Source organism: Nicotiana tomentosiformis, chromosome 12 (assembly GCF_000390325.3).
Source record: "Nicotiana tomentosiformis chromosome 12, ASM39032v3, whole genome shotgun sequence".
In the NCBI taxonomy this organism is placed as follows: domain Eukaryota; kingdom Viridiplantae; phylum Streptophyta; class Magnoliopsida; order Solanales; family Solanaceae; genus Nicotiana; species Nicotiana tomentosiformis.
In genome coordinates this window covers 62,496,339-62,514,701 of record NC_090823.1, presented here as the reverse complement: position 1 = coordinate 62,514,701, position 18,363 = coordinate 62,496,339, and the positions used below count along the sequence as shown (strand labels likewise).

Genomic DNA, 18,363 nt, shown 5'->3' with positions numbered 1-18,363 from the left:
TTATTATAGCAGTGTTCTGCTTGTTGCTTTTGGGCGACCATTCTTACGTAGGACATATCTCTTTGTTCCCCGACTTCGTCGAGTTCCTGTCTTCTACTATCATCGTTCTGGGGTTCGCTTTCGCGGAAGTATCTTAGACTGGGCTCCCCAACCTCAATTGGTATTACTATATTAGTCCCATAGACTAACGAGTATGGCGTTTCCTCTATGCTCATTTTTGGCGTTGTTCGGTAGGCTTAGAGTACTTCTGGTAATATCTCCGACCACAGTAACTTGGCGTCTTCAAGCTTCTTCTTCATGATGTTCAGTATTGACTTGTTGGAGGACTCCGTTTGCCCGTTACCCGCGGGGTGGTAAGGCATTGACAGTATTCTTTTGATGTGCCTTTCTCCAAAAAGGTCGGTGGCCTTCTTTCCTGCAAATTGAGGTCCGTTGTCGCAACTGATTTCTTTGGGGAGACCAAAACGGCATATGATGTTCTTCCATATGAAGGCGATTACTTCCTATTCGCGTATTTGGACGAATGCTCCTGCTTCCACCCATTTAGAGAAATAATCAGTTAAAACCAAGAGAAATTGTACGTTACCTCGTCCAGCCGGGAGGGGGCCCACGATATCCATTCCCTATTTGATGAACGGCCAAGGGGAAGTTACTAAGTGTAGGTGTTCACTTGCTTGGTGGATCATTGGGGCGTACTTCTGGCATTGCTCACATTGTTTCACGAAATTTGCGGCCTCCTTTTTCATGGTGGGCCAGTAGTATCCTGTTCGTATGAGGCACCTTATCAAAGCTCGATTGCCGGAGTGAGCTCCACAGTGGCCTTCGTGCACTTCTTCATGGACGTGCTGCGTCTGATTTGGACCCAAGCATTTCACCATATGTCCTTTTGTATAGGTCGTTGTGAACGATGTTGTACCTGTCCGCTTGCATTCGCAGCTTCTTGGCCTCTTTTTTATCATTGAGGAGTATGTCGTCCTACAAATATGTAATAATACGGTTGCGCCAGTCCTAAGTTAGGTTTATGGTTCTTACCTCGATTTGGTCTATCGATAAGTTGAGGAGGTGGACCATATTTTGGTCTCCGGTTGTGATGTTTTTGGTGTTGCTGCTAATTTGGCGAGGCCACCCGCCTCGATATTCTGTGCTCGGGGAATTTAGTCGAGCTGACATTCGTCGAACTCGGGTAGTAGTTTGCAGATTTTGGTCTGGTATTTTTGTAACCTTTGCTCATTGATTTGAAAAGTCCCTTTGACTTGGTTGACCACGAGCTGAAAATCGCAGCGTAGCCTTAGCCACTTCGCCCCATATTTGAGTGTCAGTGTTAGTCCTGCAATTGCATCCTCATACTCGGCCTCGTTGTTAGTCATGTCCGGGCACCTTATAGACTAGCGAATCACTTCGCCTGTTTGACTTCGAGTACAAGTCCCAGCCCGGACCCCGACGCGTTAGATGCATCGTCGGTATATAGGACCCAGAGGTCATGTATTTGGGAAGAAGCGTGCACGGCTTCCTTTTCAACTTCGGGCAGTATGTGCGCACTGAAGTCGATGAGGACCTGAGACTTTATCTCCGTTCGCGGTCGATATGTAATATCGTGCTCGCTTAGTTTGATGGCCCATTTGGCTAATCTGCCCGAAAGTTCAGGTTTGTGTAAAATGTTTCTTAAGGTTAAAGTCGTGACGACCGAGATGGGTTGGCATTGGAAATATGGTCTAAGCTTCCGTAAAGCTACGACTAAGGCCAGAGCCAGCTTTTCAAGATAGGGGTACCTCGTCTCGGCATCGACTAGTGTCTTGCTAATGTAATAGATGGGAGATTGCGAACCTTTATTTTCTTGGACTAAGACTGTGCTCACAGCTACTTCGTACACGGCGAGATAGACGAGGAGAGGCTGTCCCGATTCTGATTTTGAGAGCAACGGTGGCGAGGACAGGTACACCTTTAACTCCTTCAGTGCTTGGATGCACTCAGGGGTCTATTGGAGGCCGTTCTCCTTTTTGAGTATGCCGAAAAACTTGTGGCACCTATCGGAGGATTGTGAGATGAACCTTGACAGAGCGGAGATACGGCCGATTAGTTTCTAGACTTCCTTTTTGGTGGTCAAGTGCTCTGGTATACCCTCGATGCCCTTGATTTGGTTGGGATTGACCTTGATACCCCGCTGCGACACTAGGAAACCCAAGAATTTCCCTGAGGCCACGCCGAATGCACATTTCTCGGGGTTCAGTTTCATGCTGTATTGCCTGATTATACCGAAGGCTTCTCTTAAATGGTCGATGTGATCTTCTTTCTTTTTGGACTTGACCAGCATGTCGTTGATGTATACCTCCATCATTTTTCTGAGTTGTTCTTTGAACATCTTCGTCACCAGCCTTTGGTAAGTTGACCCCACATTTTTTCAATCCGAAAGGCATGACCCTATAGCAGTACGTCCCCTGGTGGGTGATGAAGGTGGTCTTTTCCTTGTCCTCTTCCTCCATAAGGATCTGGTTGTAGCCTGAGTAGGAATCCAAGAAACTCAGCAACTCATGCCCGATTATCGCATCAATGAGCTGGTCGATATGAGGTAGTGGAAACGAATCCTTGGGGCAAGCTTTGTTTAGGTCGGTGAAATCTACGCACATCCACCACTTGCCGTTCTTCTTTTTCACCATGATCACATTGGCGACCCATTGAGGGTACTTCGACTCTCTGACGGAGCCATTCTCCAATATTTTTTCCCCTTCTTCGCGCACTGCGTCATTGATTGCGGAATTGCACTTACGTCGAACCTGCCTTACTCGGGGGTAGAGTGGATCGACGTTCAATCTCTGTGTGGCGATCTCCTTTGGGATACCTGGCATGTCTGCATGGCTAAACGCAAACAAGTCTGCGTTAGTAATTAGAAATTTGTGAAACTTACCCGGTTCTTAGAGTTTACAACCGATGTAAGCTTTCTTGCTGTGGTCGTTGACGTCTAGCTGAACGGGATCGAGGTCCTCTATGGTCGATCCTACGGTCTCAGCCACATCGGGGTATCTGATGACGTCCTCGATGTAGTCGCCTACTGACCTCGACCCTGTTGATTACTATGCTTCCTTCTCTTTATCTCTCATTTGTTAGGTGGTCGTGCAGTCTAGGGCGATGCGGTAGCACTCTTTGAGATGTGCGTTGTTCCCCGCGTATACTGAATATGCCCCATGGAGTTGGGAATTTGATGACTTGGTACAAGCTGGAGGGTATGGCTCTTATGGAGTGTATCCACGGTCGCCCTATTATGGCATTGTATGTCGTGTCCTGGTCCATGATGTGGAATGTGGTCTCCAGAGTGACGCCACCTGCCAGGACGGGGAGTGTGATCTTGCCAGATGTTCGTTCAACTACATTGTTAAATCCTGTTAGTGTGATGCAGCGTGGTACTATCTTGTCCCCGAGTTTCATTTGGGTGAGTACTCGAGGATGGATAATACACGCGTCGCTCCCGTCATCTACCATAATTCATCTTACATAGGTATCTAAAATTCATAAAGTAATAACAAGAGCATCATAGTGAGGGAATGCCAAACCGTTGGTATCTGACTTATCGAAGATGATACTTTCTTCGAGTTCATCATACCGTTCGTGGGTGATCGACCGTTTGAGCTTGTGGGTCGTGGTGAACTTCACGCTATTTATGGAAGCGTTGTCTCCATTGCCGATGATCATGTGGATGGTGCGGGCTGGCGAGGGCGGCTTCGGCGGCCCTTGATGTTGTTCGCATCCCCTGGCAAAGTTGGTCCTTCCCCGATCGCTCAGCAATTCTTTGAGGTGTCCCTGTCGTAGCATGTTTACGATCTCCTGTCTTAGGGCGATACAATCTTCGGTTTTGTGTCCTCGCTCTTGATGGAACTCGCAGAGGGCGTCTGATTTTCTGGTATTCAGGTCTGACCTCATCTTTTATGGCCACTTAAACTTTGGTCCGAGCTTCTCCAAGGCGTAGACGATCTCTGTAGGTGACACGCAAAAATTGTGAGCGGATAGAAAAGGGGGCATACCTCTTTCATTCCGGCAAGTCCCTGTTCTTGATCAGGGTGAGCCCTCTTCATGGCGAGGTGAGGATACAACGGTAGTTCTGACATATGGGAGATGTCGTTCCCGGGTTGGCTGTGAGGCCGCTGGATCTCTTCTTATATCACTTCTCCGATTTTTTCTGGATTCTGCTTGTACTGAGGTCAGTCGATGAGTCGGCCCATTAAGGTCGTCTTCATCTGCTCGAACTTCGGCACAATATGCATTATATATTTTGTCCCAAGTTGTTGGGGGGTATTTCATAAGACGACTTAATAATTTTCTTGTCGCTCTTGAACCATTTCTGTTTAGCCCGTTTTGAAAAGCGGCTACCACTATTCCTTCGGATACATTGGGCAAAGTCATTATCACTCGGTTGAAACGGGCGAGGAAGTCCCTCAGTCCTTCTCCCGGGGACTGTTTGATAGCAAAGATATCATTCACTCTTGCTTCGGCCTTCTTGACCCCGGCATGGGCCGTCACGAACTTACCGGCCATTTCCTCGAAGGTTTTGATGGAACGAGCTGGCAGTTGCAAGTACCAGGTTAATGCCCCTCCCGTGAGGGTTTCGCCAAATTTCTTCAGCAGAATGGAGGATACTTGTTCTTTGGCGAGGTCATTGCTTTTCACAGCGATGACGTAGTGGGTCACATGATCCTCGGGGTCGGTCGTTCCATCGTATATTTTCAGGTAAAGCACATTTTGAAAGTCTTCGGTATGGCATGTGGGGAAGCACTATCACTGTACGGCTGCTTGAAGAACCCACCAGCATCTCTCTTCGGCAATAACTTAGGAGCGCCCGATATTTTATATACCCTTTCTCGGTGCTCTCTCATTTAATCCCGAAGTGTCTTGTTCTCATTTTTCATTTGAGGTGCAGCACAGGTTCTCGCATTTGCTGCAGCCGCGTCCTGAACGGGTTTATGGAGGACGTTGGTCAGTGTATCAGTCAGCCAGGCCTCAAGGAGTTTCTTTATCGCTGGCAGTGTCTCCTCTCCCACGGATGTGGAGGCTGTCTTGCCAAGGGATTTTGTGATCCTGCAGTGGGGAGGGGTGATCCACCTCGCCTAGGGGAGACATTAGGCGTTGTGTCCTCGTCCACTGCTTCAGAACTTTCGTGGATGATGTCTATGAGGTTGGTTGGGAAGTCACTCATTATTCTCGTTCTTTCTTCTTTGTTACCTGCCATGTTAGATCTGTGCATGCAGAGAGAAAAAAAGTTCTTTTTTTTTTAACGTCAGCAACCAGTGTCGGTATTAGATCTAGAAGAAACTAAAAGACTTAGTTAGAAAATTCCCACAGACGGCGCCAAATTGTTTGACCAAAAAATATAATCTCCGGTTAAATTATTAAATTTACGTAATACGGGGTTAATCTAACTAAGGATAATAACCCTAGATATTGAGCACAAAAACGTATAGTAGATGAGACAGATTCCGTATATGATTGGTGACAATAAATGTAAAATACTCTTGAAGCAAGAACATTAAGGGTGATATAACTAATAATAAATATCAATAAATGGCATTTAAGTAAATAAAGAGAATGATTCACCCAATAATGGATGGGTGGGACGAATATTTTACCTGACAATGATGAATGACAGATAGATCCAAGATTCGCATGAACAATCCTCGGATCTGGTGGAAAGGTGGGGAATAATATATCAACAAGAATATTTTGTAAAAAGGTAGTCTTTGTGTTTTTGCAAGAGAGAGAGTCTTCTTCTCAAAAATGTTCTTATCAGAATGAATATTACATGCCCCTATCATTGTCTCTCCTTTCTATATATATGAGGCATTTTTCCTAGGAATCCCTAATAGTACAAATGCAGGGAATATCCACTAGAATATTCTCTTTTAGTACCATATCCTGACAAATTAGCTGTTACAAGTCTTATCATCAATAGTCAATCTCGACCTCGACCCTTGTTGACATCTTGACTGCGATCTCTGTCGATATCTCGACCACGACTCATGTCGGCACCTCGGCCATTGACCTCGCTGCGTCTTGGGCGAGCTCGACCGATAACTTTCTTTAATGCCATATTACACTAAATATTCTGAATACAGATTTTGGCCTATACAATTCCCATTAGGAGTAGGATAAAAATTAAGTTCCTCGTATGACAAGATGGCAGAATATGGAGTTGCTCACCTATACTAATTATAATTTCGTGAACAGTTCCTCTGATATTACAAATATTTGCAGTTTGAGTTTTCCTTATAAAGAATACCATTATGAAAATTGATTCATTCTTATAGAATGATATCGTTTAGTGATAACACTAACATATTCGATAAATCAGTATATTCAATTGATGAAATGTGATATTTTGGTATGAAGTACCTTTTGTCTCAAAAAGGTTGAAGATGGCTCGTGCAAAGAGATTGATGTTTCGCCACATATATATTGAACGAGGTTTGGAAGGATAATAAACAAATATAGCCACTGTATATACTTTTTCTTATAAGAGTTTGAGAATAAGTTACCATAACGACGATCCACATAACTTGTACTTTATTCTTTCCAGGTATGATGATGATTAAAAGAAAAAATGCAAAAGGAGAAAAAAAACAAAAACTTACGACTACAGCGGGGTTCGAATCTGCGCAGACGAAGCCCAACAGATTTCAAGTCTGTCTCAACCACTCGGACATATCGACTTTGGCATCTGTAGTGGCGACGCTATCTTTATCTTATACTCGGACATATACTCAGCGATGTATGCATATGGCCTCATCCTAGAGTGCTAACTCAGTTTATTTCTGTGCGTGTAAAAATGAACTCCCTTCATCCCAAAATATTTATCATGTTTTCCTTCTCGAAATCTTTGAAGCTAAATTGAATTTGATTAATTCGTATCTTAGAATTAAAATTTACATATTCACAAATTATATGAAAAGAACTATATACTGCAATTTTTCTCATATCAATATAGTTAAAAAATATATGTCAAAATTTTGGAAGTTTTGACTCTGGAGAAGTAGAACATAACAAAAGCATCTGGATAAGCTAATAGGTCAGCTCGTGCTCCAGATAAACTCCCATCCTTGTGTAGCTTCGAGCCGCTTCACTAACGGATTGCATATCATCTTAACCAAAAGAGAGAATTAAATAATTATGCAGGAATTGTGCATCTGCAGAAGCAACATTTGGATGCTTACTTTATACTTGACATCGAAATGTCCTACATCAAACATGGTTCTTTGTACTATACACCAAGGCAAAAGAAGCAATTCAGCTGTTTGCTGTCCCTATGTTTATGCCAACTATGACTGAACTAACTTTTTACCTAATGACTACTTTCCTATATGCCATATAGGATTTGAGAATATACACATGAAACGTATTTCTGTTGACAAACAATGTTTGTTCCTATATCAACTAGATCACTCTCTGTGGTACAAGCATCATCCATTCCTCAAGAGACTAGCCATCAAAAGGATTGAGAACTCTTTAAGAAAGGTTTTTTCTTGATGAGAGAAGCAGAAGTTCAAGTGGTTACATCCAAGTCCTCTGCTCCTCAAGCTTGTAAGATGTCAGATCAGACCCCAACAAAGAATCCAAAAGCAATCCTTGAAGTTTTATGTACATTGTCTGTTAAGTTTCGGAGATTCGCACTCCTAACTTGCAGTAGTAATCAAGTTTGGGCACCATGAAGAAAATGGCGTTTCCACTAGACGGCAATCACAAGAATTCACCACGAATACTCTTCAGCTATTCTGATTTGGTTTGACGTGAAAAAAGCGTGACACTTCTTGATAAAGTTGCTCAGCCTCAAATGGCTTCGACACATAACCATCCATTCCACATTTCTGACACTGTTCATTTGTAGCTTGAATCACGTCAGCAGTCATGGCCAAAATGGGCACTTTCCAGCTTGAAGCATTTCCATAAGCTTCAACAGGAAGTTGTCCAAGTTGGATACGGCTATTGATGTCAGATTCCATGTCGCGGATTCTCTTTGTAGCTGCAAACCTGTTATTGAATTTTATAGTGTTACCATCAGCTTAAAAGCGATTTAATTTGTCAAACATATAACAGAGCTTCTCTAAATGATACTTGTGCAGAGCAGAAAGTGCGATAAAGGAATTGCTATGATTGGAGCAGAAGCTCATGGTTATGCAAAAATAAGCAAGGAAAATACAAATTAGCGGGTCTAAAAATGGTAGATAACATAGCGTTTCTTAAGAAACATACCCATCCATTTCTGGCATCTGAATATCCATGAAACATGCATCAAACTGATGAGGTGGTTTTAAGAAAGTGATTGCCTTTTTTCCACTGTCTGTGCAGACAACATCAGCACCATACTTCTTCAGCGCAGCAGCAGCTACTCTAAGGTTCACATTATTGTCATCCACAACCAAAATTTTTCTCCCTTGAAGGAGCTTGGAAAGAGAAGAACCGGAGAGCTCTCCATTCGTGCAATTCCCTTTGTTACCAACACCCATGGCACGTTGGAGCGATGCAGCAAGCATACTCACCCTTAGTGGCTTCATGATGACAAATGGAGTAGAAAAACCATTGGCTACACCAACTCGGCTAGAATTTATAGAGTTAGCTAATATAAATAGTTTAGGAGGGACATTAGCATCGATATCTCTTAAGTTTTTGACAAAGAGACTTGACATTCCCAAATCAGTATCCCAGATCTCCTGTTCAATGAGGATCATATTTGTGACCCTGTTGTCAGTTCTTAAGTAAGACAAACCATGATTCAAATCTGAAACCACTTCAGAATGAACTCCAAGTCGTTTCATGTGATACTGTGAGACCCTAGCACGGACAGTTCTTGGGTCAACAATTAAGGCTCTCATGCCATGGAATTCTGAAGAAACAGAGTTTGACGGATTGTTGATTTGTTGGCTCTTCTGCTCATTCCAATTACAGCGGCCATTGGTGAAAACAGCAGTAAAAGTAAAGGTGGATCCAATTTTTGGCAAACTTACAAATCCAATTTCACCCTTCATAAGTTGAACCAAACATTTGCTTATGCTAAGTCCAATACCTGTTCCCCCATGGATGCGAGCAATAGAAGGACCAACCTGCATGAAGGGGGTGAATATACGAGATTGAGCTTCTAAAGGAATTCCTACACCAGTGTCTTCTACTGAAACTATCAGATTGATCTGACCCAGCGAGGAAGATGTGAAAGAAGCAGATCCTTCTTGATTGAAAGCTACAAAACTTCTCCAGCTCTGTCGTTTATCGGCTACATGCAATCCACTCAAAGTGCACTTTAACGACGATTCCATCTTGAACTCCTCAGATGACTCAATCACTTCCTCGACAAGATGGACCATCACAAATATATGACCTTTCTCAGTGAACTGCAAAAGGACATTATACTTTAGAGAGTGTGAAAAGTATGATCATCCAACCCAAAACCTAAAGTGGGGTGGAGTACCCACAATTAACCCCCTAGATGCCCTTATATATGCAATGTTTAATTTTATATATCACCAGAAGTCCAAAACTCTTTTTTGACCTTGTATATCAATGTGAGTCATTATCTAAGTTGCTCAGACACGGGTGCGGGTGTCTGGTTTCGAGATGTTAATTCCAAGATTCGGGGATATGGATCCTAGTATGAATACGGATGCCGAGATCCGGCTAAAAAGCAATTCAAAAAAAAAAATATCTCTAAATTATGAGAAATTTTGTGGAGTACTTAAATATAGCTTGTAATGTGTGGATTTCTTTTTTATTCTCAAGTTGTAAATGAGTAAAAGATTGATTTCCTAGATAAGGTATGCTATTTTCTTCAAATTTACCCTAATTTTGTTTCTGATTTCGGGAATCAAATTGTATCTCGTCTCAAATTTTTCCGTCTGTCGTGGTCAAAGTACCCAAAATTATTTGACCAGATCCGGTACGGATCCCATACGCACATTTATACTAGTGTCGTGTCGACACGGGTGCGGCACCTAAACTGCCGTGTCGGAGCAACGTAGGTCATTATATATCTGTGCACCCTCCTGGTCCTTACGGGCATACATACTTGATATGAGTCATTCCATATCTCCAGCACTCTCTAGCATATGTAGCTCAATAGTGGACTTGAATGCACATTTACACATGTGAGAGTTGGTTTACCAAAAGTTGGTGTTGATCTAAGTTACGCGGACTCTTCGTTTTTGGTGCCGCATCGTCTCGACACGGGACGGGAGCTGGTGCGGGAGCGGGATATGTCCCGATACGTCCCGGATTCGGTCAACTAACTTCGGATACCTTGACATGAGTCCATCGACAAATTTGGGGGGAAATTGAGATTTTAATTTCTCAAAATTAAAAATAAAATCGATTTAAAACATGGGAAATGGCATACCTTCAATATTGTAGTATTTTTGTCTCATATTTGCTGCTTTGTAGTTCAGAAAAACTAAGAATTCAAGGGGTCGTGTTCTGAGTTCGGACCTCTGGCAGACAGTAGCAGCGATATAGATGGAGAGTTGGTGGAAGGACTTGAATGGCTTTCTTTTTCTCTTTATAGCTCTATTTGTTATAATTTTGAGTTTTTTTAGCCAAATCCCCTCACCCGTATCCATACTTGGATCCGTACCCCCGAATCTTAAAATTTAGATTTTGCCGAATCCTACACTCGGATCCGTACCCGTATCGGATGCCCGCACCGAGTCCGAGCAACTTAGGTGTTGATACCTTGTCAAAAAATCTAAGCCTTCAAGTTAAAATTGCAAGGAAATTAAGTGGGGCAGCACAACACCTTTTTAGAATCCTTTAGATGCCTGTATATCTCCGATACAACAATAACAACTGTGTCTTGGTCCCAAGCAAGTTGGGATCAACTAGAATGACTCAAATCAAGTATATAGAGACAATATCCCTGATATATGATATATATCTTCATTAAAGTGAGTGATATACATATGCTATAACAGATTTATTAAAATCGGGCGCAACTTTGGTAACTTAATTAGCAGAACATGACAAAAGCACGTTATCGACTGCACTAGTTACTTCCTTTTTTCTGCAACACACTCAGTTAATTCCTACATAAGAAAAACACCTGATATATATCTTCATTAAAGTGAGTGATATACATATGCTATAACAGATTTATTAAAATCGGGCGCAACTTTGGTAACTTAATTAGCAGAACATGACAAAAGCACGTTATCGACTGCACTAGTTACTTCCTTTTTTCTGCAACACACTCAGTTAATTCCTACATAAGAAAAACACCGGATGGATCTTTCGTAATTTTACATATCCCTTGACAATGAGTTGCTCAAATGGTAAGCACTCTCCACCTCCAATCTTGAGGTTGCGGTTAGAGTCACCAGGGTAGCAAAGGGGAGTTCCTATGGAGGGGTTAAAAAAAGGCACAAACTCACATATCAACTCCAGTTTAAACTCAATCAGAGAGTAGCGTTCCTCTTTCGCTTTCCCTTTCTCTCCTAGTTAAGTCAACTCTTTGTCACTGCTATATTTTCTGGGAGCAAAGTTGAAGAGATATGTGAACTTACTTTGATAGAGTTTCCCATCAAGTTTGTGATAATCTGACGAAACCGTCCAGGGTCACCAATGAGCACATCGGGAACCTTATCAGAGATGTAAACTGCCAACTGCACTCCAGAAAAAGAATAATTAGATCACAATAGGAAAAAGAAGATAGTATTAATAAATGGAAAGTCTAAGGTGTGGAGTACCTCAACTCCTTTTTCTTGAGATTTCCCCGAAAAGAGCGAGAGAACCTCATCCAGAGTAGCTCTCACATCAAAACAGACTGCCTCAAGCTCAAGCTTACCAGATTCTATCTTTGCTTGGTCCAAAACCTCATTTATTAGTGAAACTAAAGCTTTACCACTGGCCTGAGCTGTACTGACATAATCTTGTTGTGTCACATCTAGATTGGTGTCCATAAGCATATGAAGCATGCCTGTGAAACAAGTGTATACATGTTTATCCTAATACTCTGAAATCCTCTAAAATATAAGAGTAATGACGCAGCAAATTGCAAATTTTAAGACTCACCAAGAACACCATTCATGGGGGTCCTGATCTCGTGGGAAACAGTAGCGAGAAACTACAAATGATAGAGGTCAATTTAGGTCATATCCTATAACAAGTGTTGGATAAAAGTATTTAGAGAAAAAAGAAAAATCATATATACCTGTGATTTTGCAACGTCAGCAGCTTCAGCACGCTTTTTCAGCACCATCATCTCATGATAATCATCCTCAACTTTGGCTATTCTATTTATTGTTGCATGAAAGATTTGCCCAATAAGCAATGCAATTACAAGGATTCCTGTTGCAGTTGTGATGCCTAGCCAAGGCCATGGTGGTTTCTGTTTGAATCTGAAAAAAAAGAGTAGCAATCTCAGAGGATTCAATCTTAAATTCAAATCTATTGAGACTCCTCAAATCCTTAGTGTCCATATCCAGTTAAGCGAATAGAAAAAGCCTAAAATGACAGGAATCATGATTATACACAAAGAAGACATCCAATGATGAAAGCACAAAATCACCTGCAACGCATCTCATGCCTTCGAAATGGATCGCCAAAGTTGAGGGCACTGACATGCTTCACACCATCACTTGACACATTCGAACCATACATGCTAATAGGGTGGGAGATATTAGTTGTATCATACACATTTACAAGGATAGTTTGCTTGCTTGCAAGCTGCTGAAGAAGCTTCTCTACAAGTGACTCAATGTCAAGGACTCCACCAAGATACCTGCTTGGAAAGGGAAGAAGCTTATAAATTCCAGAACATTAGCTTACTCCAAAATGTGAAATTCTAAAATGCTGAACAAGATCATTATCTTTTGTCTTTCTCCTGAAGTTTTTAGATTCTATTTCCACTATGTAAGGGGCAACATATTCCAAAAGTTGAGTAGTCAGTGAGTGATTGTATAAAGCAGATGACAATACCCGTCAGTTGCTTGGATCCTTTCATTTGGAGTTGCATTAGAAGGAAGATCAGTTTTGTAAACTGCAAATGTCTTTATCACTCCAAGGCGATTTGTTTTAAGTAGCCTGAAGGGAGCCGTGAGAACACCCTTTCCTGATTCCCTCGCACGTAAAACATTCTCGCGATCTTCCTGTTTGGCACAATCATTTATAAGGGTCTTGCTCTTTGTACTTCCCTTTGCATATGTGTGTGCGTGTGGCAGATTTTAAAATAACTAAATCTAGCTATCTAATAATGCACATTCAAAGAACACTTGGGAAGATTTAACAAAGACGTTACCTCTCCAGAGAGCATATCAACAGAAATTACATGTGCAATAGTATCCTGTGCAAAAATAACAGGGGCATATTCCGCCTGAACTGGTGATGGCTCCAGGCCATCTCTATCATACTCGTCATCTTTGTGAACTGGAGTTTGTTCAAGTGTATCCATTCTCCTAATACTCCAACCTTGTTGCTTCTCAAACTCTTTTCTTTCTGAGTGGATCACTCTTACTGCATATGCTACCCCACTTGTAAGAGGCCTCTCGAACGCTGTTCTTTCTGTATATCTTGCAAAAGTACCCTGCAAGCACAGAGTTTTTGGGTATTTTAGAGAATTAAAGAGAAAGATTACTAAGCTGGTTCTATAGGCCCAATGTAACTAATAGCCTGTTTGGCCAAGCTTCTAAAATCAGCTTATTTTGAGAAATACTTTTTCTCAAAACCACTTTTGATAAGAAACAGTTTGTGTTTGGCTAATTAATTTGAAAAGCACTTCTAAGTAACAATCAATATCATTTAAAAAGTGCTTTTAAGTGTATTTTTCTCAAAAGTGTTTTTCAAAAAAATATTTTTAGGAGAGAAGCTACTTTTTTCTGCTTTTTCCAAAACTACTTATGTTTCTACTCAAAAGCACTTTTTTTCCTTCTAAAAGCTTGACCAAACACTTCAACTATGAAAAAATAAACATCTTTTTGAAAAAAAAAGTGTCTTTGGCCTTGGAAAAGCTTGGCCAAACAGGCTATAAGAACACCTTGAAGACTAATAGCAAAAGATTTAGACAGTCACTTTTATTTGATTGAAAAAACAAGTCTATGGAGTTCAACATAAAAGTGACCAAGAAAGAAAAAAAAGCACAAGAATTTATGGTTTAGAGTTCACCATTTAGTATATATGTGAAAAATTACTAAGACTTCAATTATAAACTTCTAAAACCCATAATTTTACAACTACAATAAGTTTAGTGGTAAGAACTTAAAGGTTCAAGTTTAAATCCTGGATGGATAAACTGTTTTCTTATGGATCAAGAATTGTATGGTCTTAAGAAGAAGATGAAATTATGACCTGATCAATAGCAGAAGGGTTCCTGGCATGGTGGAAAGTAGAAATGAGAATGGACATGGCCTGCACATGATTCATGCTAACATTGAACTGATCCTGTAACATCCGAGCCCTCTCATCACACATACTTGCAAGTGTTTCTTTTCTCTTGTCAAAAGCTTGAGTGCTCATGTACCAGAATACTGAAAAAGATACAACTATCCAAAATAATACCCATGCTATCAAAAGCTTCCTCCACCACTTCTTTCCTACGACATACTGAGGGTAACAATGGTAAATCTTACCACTCACCTCTGCTATACCTTCCCACAATTTCATCAATATCTGCTCCCCATCACCAAGCAAAGTCTTGCTACTCATAACTTCACCATTATTTAACCAATTCATGGACATCAAAGACACTAACCACCAACATAGAGTCAACAGTAAGTTCCCCAATTTCAAACCAAACCCAATTACATGGAACAAACTCATCCAACAAACAAAGACCCCTTTTCAAGAATCACTTTACTGAACCTAACACCACTAAAGATTCAAACATTAGGAAGTAGAGGAATAAAAGAGTAAAACAAGTGAAAGTCAATTTTTGATGCTATCTTCTTCAAATTAGAGGAATGCTGAATTGAGGAAGAAGATAAGAAACAGCAAAAAGCCAAAGAAAGAATCCTCAAGATTCGAGCAAGAATTTTGATCATTGCCCAGTAAGCTACTGAAACAAAGCTAAAAAAACAAAAACAATGGGCCAAAACAAGATTCTCCAAAGGTAATTAATTCTAGTTATCAAGTCAGAAACACCAGACATAGATAAAGCAAAAAAACACAATTACGATCCCACATACAAAGAATTTGACACCCAAGTCTTAACTTCTGTAGAATGTGTACCTTAAAGTATGCAAATATCAAAAATAACACGCTTGTTTTGGTTCTTGTAAGTTGCACAACTTGTGGAGTTTCAAGAGATAGCCAGTACTCAAAGTAATTTCTTTGCAAGTAAATATGTGTACCCTTAATGAGAGAGAAGAAAAGAAAGAATTTTGGTTCGTATCATAAAAACACTAAAACTAAGCTATAAAGAATCTGCAAAAGGAAAGATGAAAGGAATATGGTGGTGGTGGTAGAAATGTCTGCTGCCACGGTCTGTTATCTCTATCCAATTTCTGTCCACATCCAAATATTAAAGGAAAAATTAAATGAACATATTCCCATTATAATAAAAATATATGAGTGTAGAATATTTTAATGAAGGGCAGAAAAGTATACTTCCACTCAGCAGGAAAATGACTTTTATTTTTTAATTTCCTTTTTTCTTTTTCATGCTTACACTTAGCTTTTTGTGTTCACATCGCCTTATCTATCCACACAAGACAAGTCCTATGGTTACACGCCAAGTTGTTAAACTCTATTCCTTGTACGCTTCTAAAATCTGTATTTACAATATCATCCTTGCATGTGGAGCTATATATCATGCATGGCATCTAGGAAAGTAAAAATGAAAGAACATCAAATATTATTCTTTTAATAGAATTTTGCACTCTTGCATGGTTACAAGTATTATGGAACTAACAGATGATAAATGTAATCCTAATCCAAGTCTAAGTCTAGCGTTTGGCGCGTAAAGATATTTACAAAATTAAATCATTGTTAAAAGGCAATTTTAAGTAACTTCAATTAATAGCCTTAATTGATAACCTATCATCAGTGTTTTAAAAAGCGTGGTCGTAAGGCGTTTTATATAAGTGAGGCATAAGTCCCATGAGTATTTAATTTTTAATATTTCATAAAATAATATCATTACAGTAAATATTTTTAAAAAGGTAAAATTACATAAAAATTGAAGAAATTTAATAAGTGAAAAATATATAGACGTGCTCCATCCCCACAAAAAACTAGTAATAATCCATTATACTCTATTTACAAGTACAAGTAACTTGAGTTAAAAGAATAAAGTTTTCTATGTGGAGGAACAAAAAGGATGACTAACTTGTAATTTGAACTTTGAATTTGCCGCTGCTATGGAGAGAAATTAGTTTTCTTTGTATTTGCAAAAATTAATTGGTTGTTAGACTAGCGCACAAGATAAGAATTAGGAAAGACCATAAATTAGCGTTTCTAGCAATAAAAAATAGTCTTGACTTTTAAATTTAATGTGTCAGTTCCTTTTTAAAATTTTTTAATAATTACAAGCTGACTTTTGAGAATTTGGGTATTATATTAAGGACTTATTAAGAAAATTTTGTTTTAATTTAAAAAACTTTCTTGGGCTTACGCCTCACTAAAAAAACGCGTCTCAAACGCCTAGGCATGGAATTGCTGGGCGTACGCCTCTTAAGACTTTCGCCCCCACCATTGCCTTGGGCATTTTTGATACGCCTCGTCCCAGAACTCGCCCCGGAGACAAAAACGCCTTTTAAAACACTGTCTACAATAATGATAACTTGTCTGTCACTACAATAATAGCATTACTTTAACATATTAAATTAGACAAATAATATGAAAATAATAATTACATTCTCAATGTATGTATCACTAACTTTCTTTATATACTTTCAGATGTAGTTATTAACTCTTTTCAACTGCTACAGGCTAATCATTATTTTATGTCCATATATAGGTAAAGAAAGTTTATGTACAATGCCTTCATAATAACAACCCTCTCTAGAGAATCTGTATATATAGCTTTAGACTGTGATTGTTTTGTAGAGCTTGGTACATTTGCATGTCTGGAATCTTTTAGTGCATTTTGCTGAGTTTAATATATTTGTAGAACTTGATTTATAAGTCTGCTTAGGATTAACCAAACATACTTAATTTTAACATATACGTTGACTTATTTTAATGAAATATCGAAATTAAATATGCTTTGAAATGGCTGCTGTACTTTCTTTGATTTCAGTACATAAAACGTACTAAAAGAGATGAATGGTCTAATAACACTAGAGTGAAATACTCCCTCCGGCCCACTTTAATTGATTTTTTTTGACTATTTTCGCAAATATTAAGGAATTTATTTTTTAGTATTAATTAACATTGAAATTGACCATATTAATCTTAGTTTGTTCATTGAAAATATAACAAATATTTTTAGGCTATTTACTCCAAGAAAAAAAAATTAACTCATTCTTAATATAAAAAATTAAATATTATGGATCACAAAAAAAGATCAAAAAATTAATTAAAATAAATCGGGGGAGTATTCAATTATGGGTGGAGCGAAATGGAAGTTGTGAGTCTCTTAGGCTAGAATTTATTCGTTGCTTGATTCTTCAAAAAGACCCTTAATTAGATCTAGACTTAATGATTACTTATTACATTTCTACTACACGACTCGCTCTCACATTTTCAAAGAAAAGTCTAGTACTGAATTAAAATCAGACTGTTAAGACTTAAGACTTCACATTTTAATGATATGGTGTCATTATTGGTGAATAATGTATCATAAGTTGCAGAATGGTAAATATGAAGAAAAGGTAGGGTAAACTATAGAATGATGCAAAGGAGTCCTCTTTGTGAGGAAGTGATTAGGCCATCACTAAAAACACTCTTTCTTTTTTAGTGTCCTGTAGGGGAGGAGAGGAGGCGACAGCGACGTGTCCACGTCAATCCACCGGTTCTCTGACTTCTGCCCAATTACAAGCTACCAAACGTTTTAATGCGCACATAAGCTACGTGTCGTCTCTATTAAAGGAGATAAAAAGAGCAAAGGCATCTATTAGCCACGTGGCCTAATGGGGTTTGTTTTTGCTGGCTATAGGACAAGGACACTACTCTAAGGCTTATCCACTTCCACATGGCGTTCCTTTGAATTTTTGCAAGGAACAAAACAAATTTCAGTTTTTGAGTCTGAAAAAATGTTCATGTGAGAAATTTTCATTTATCTTTTTTATAAGAGTTGCAAGCTCAGATTCTTAAATTGTTAAAACACTTTTCAAACTTTATTTTGTTTTGCAAAAACGTCTCAAATAGACATTTTTTCAAAACTCAGAACTGAGTCTGTAAAGGTTATTTTTATAAACAAAAGCCACTGTTTGAAATAATACTTCTTTTTCTTTTGGGTCATGAAATGCTGCT

General features: G+C 39.4%; 1 protein-coding gene and 1 long non-coding RNA gene across 7 annotated transcripts; one reads left to right on the top strand and one right to left on the bottom strand.

Annotated features, from left to right (window-relative positions):
• Positions 1-7,167: 7,167 nt before the first annotated feature.
• Positions 7,168-15,463, bottom strand: LOC104105635 (histidine kinase 3). Of its 6 annotated transcripts, XM_070191822.1 has the most exons (12): positions 15,178-15,463; positions 14,587-14,696; positions 14,299-14,477; positions 13,253-13,537; positions 12,934-13,103; positions 12,524-12,736; positions 12,167-12,353; positions 12,028-12,079; positions 11,703-11,932; positions 11,520-11,618; positions 8,230-9,362; positions 7,168-8,007 (listed from the first exon to the last, which is right to left on the bottom strand). In XM_070191822.1, exons 3-12 carry the CDS (start codon positions 14,464-14,466, stop codon positions 7,743-7,745), a joined length of 2,802 nt encoding a protein of 933 aa, XP_070047923.1. In that variant the 5' UTR covers positions 14,467-14,477; positions 14,587-14,696; positions 15,178-15,463; the 3' UTR covers positions 7,168-7,742. The 6 variants fall into 6 exon arrangements, with proteins under 6 accessions (XP_070047923.1, XP_009612300.1, XP_009612286.1 ...); XM_009614005.4 differs by having other exon boundaries at positions 14,299-14,391; positions 14,587-15,463; XM_009613991.4 differs by having other exon boundaries at positions 14,299-14,820.
• On the top strand, positions 9,412-10,807 carry LOC138903534 (uncharacterized). Its single transcript, XR_011412730.1, has 3 exons — positions 9,412-9,537; positions 9,979-10,137; positions 10,683-10,807. It is a non-coding gene; the product is annotated as an uncharacterized lncRNA (long non-coding RNA).
• Positions 15,464-18,363: the final 2,900 nt, after the last annotated feature.

Bases quoted from the DNA above. Each gene is read 5' to 3' on its own strand.
- LOC104105635 (XM_009613986.4), bottom strand. From the start codon at position 14,769: ATGAGTTTGTTCCATGTAATTGGGTTTGGTTTGAAATTGGGGAACTTA. The intron at 13,104-13,252 runs GTAACGTCTTTG...TGTGCCAAACAG, and splicing joins TTGATATGCTCTCTGGAGAG to GAAGATCGCGAGAATGTTTT. The intron at 11,933-12,027 runs GTGAGTCTTAAA...CTTGTTTCACAG, and splicing joins CCCCATGAATGGTGTTCTTG to GCATGCTTCATATGCTTATG.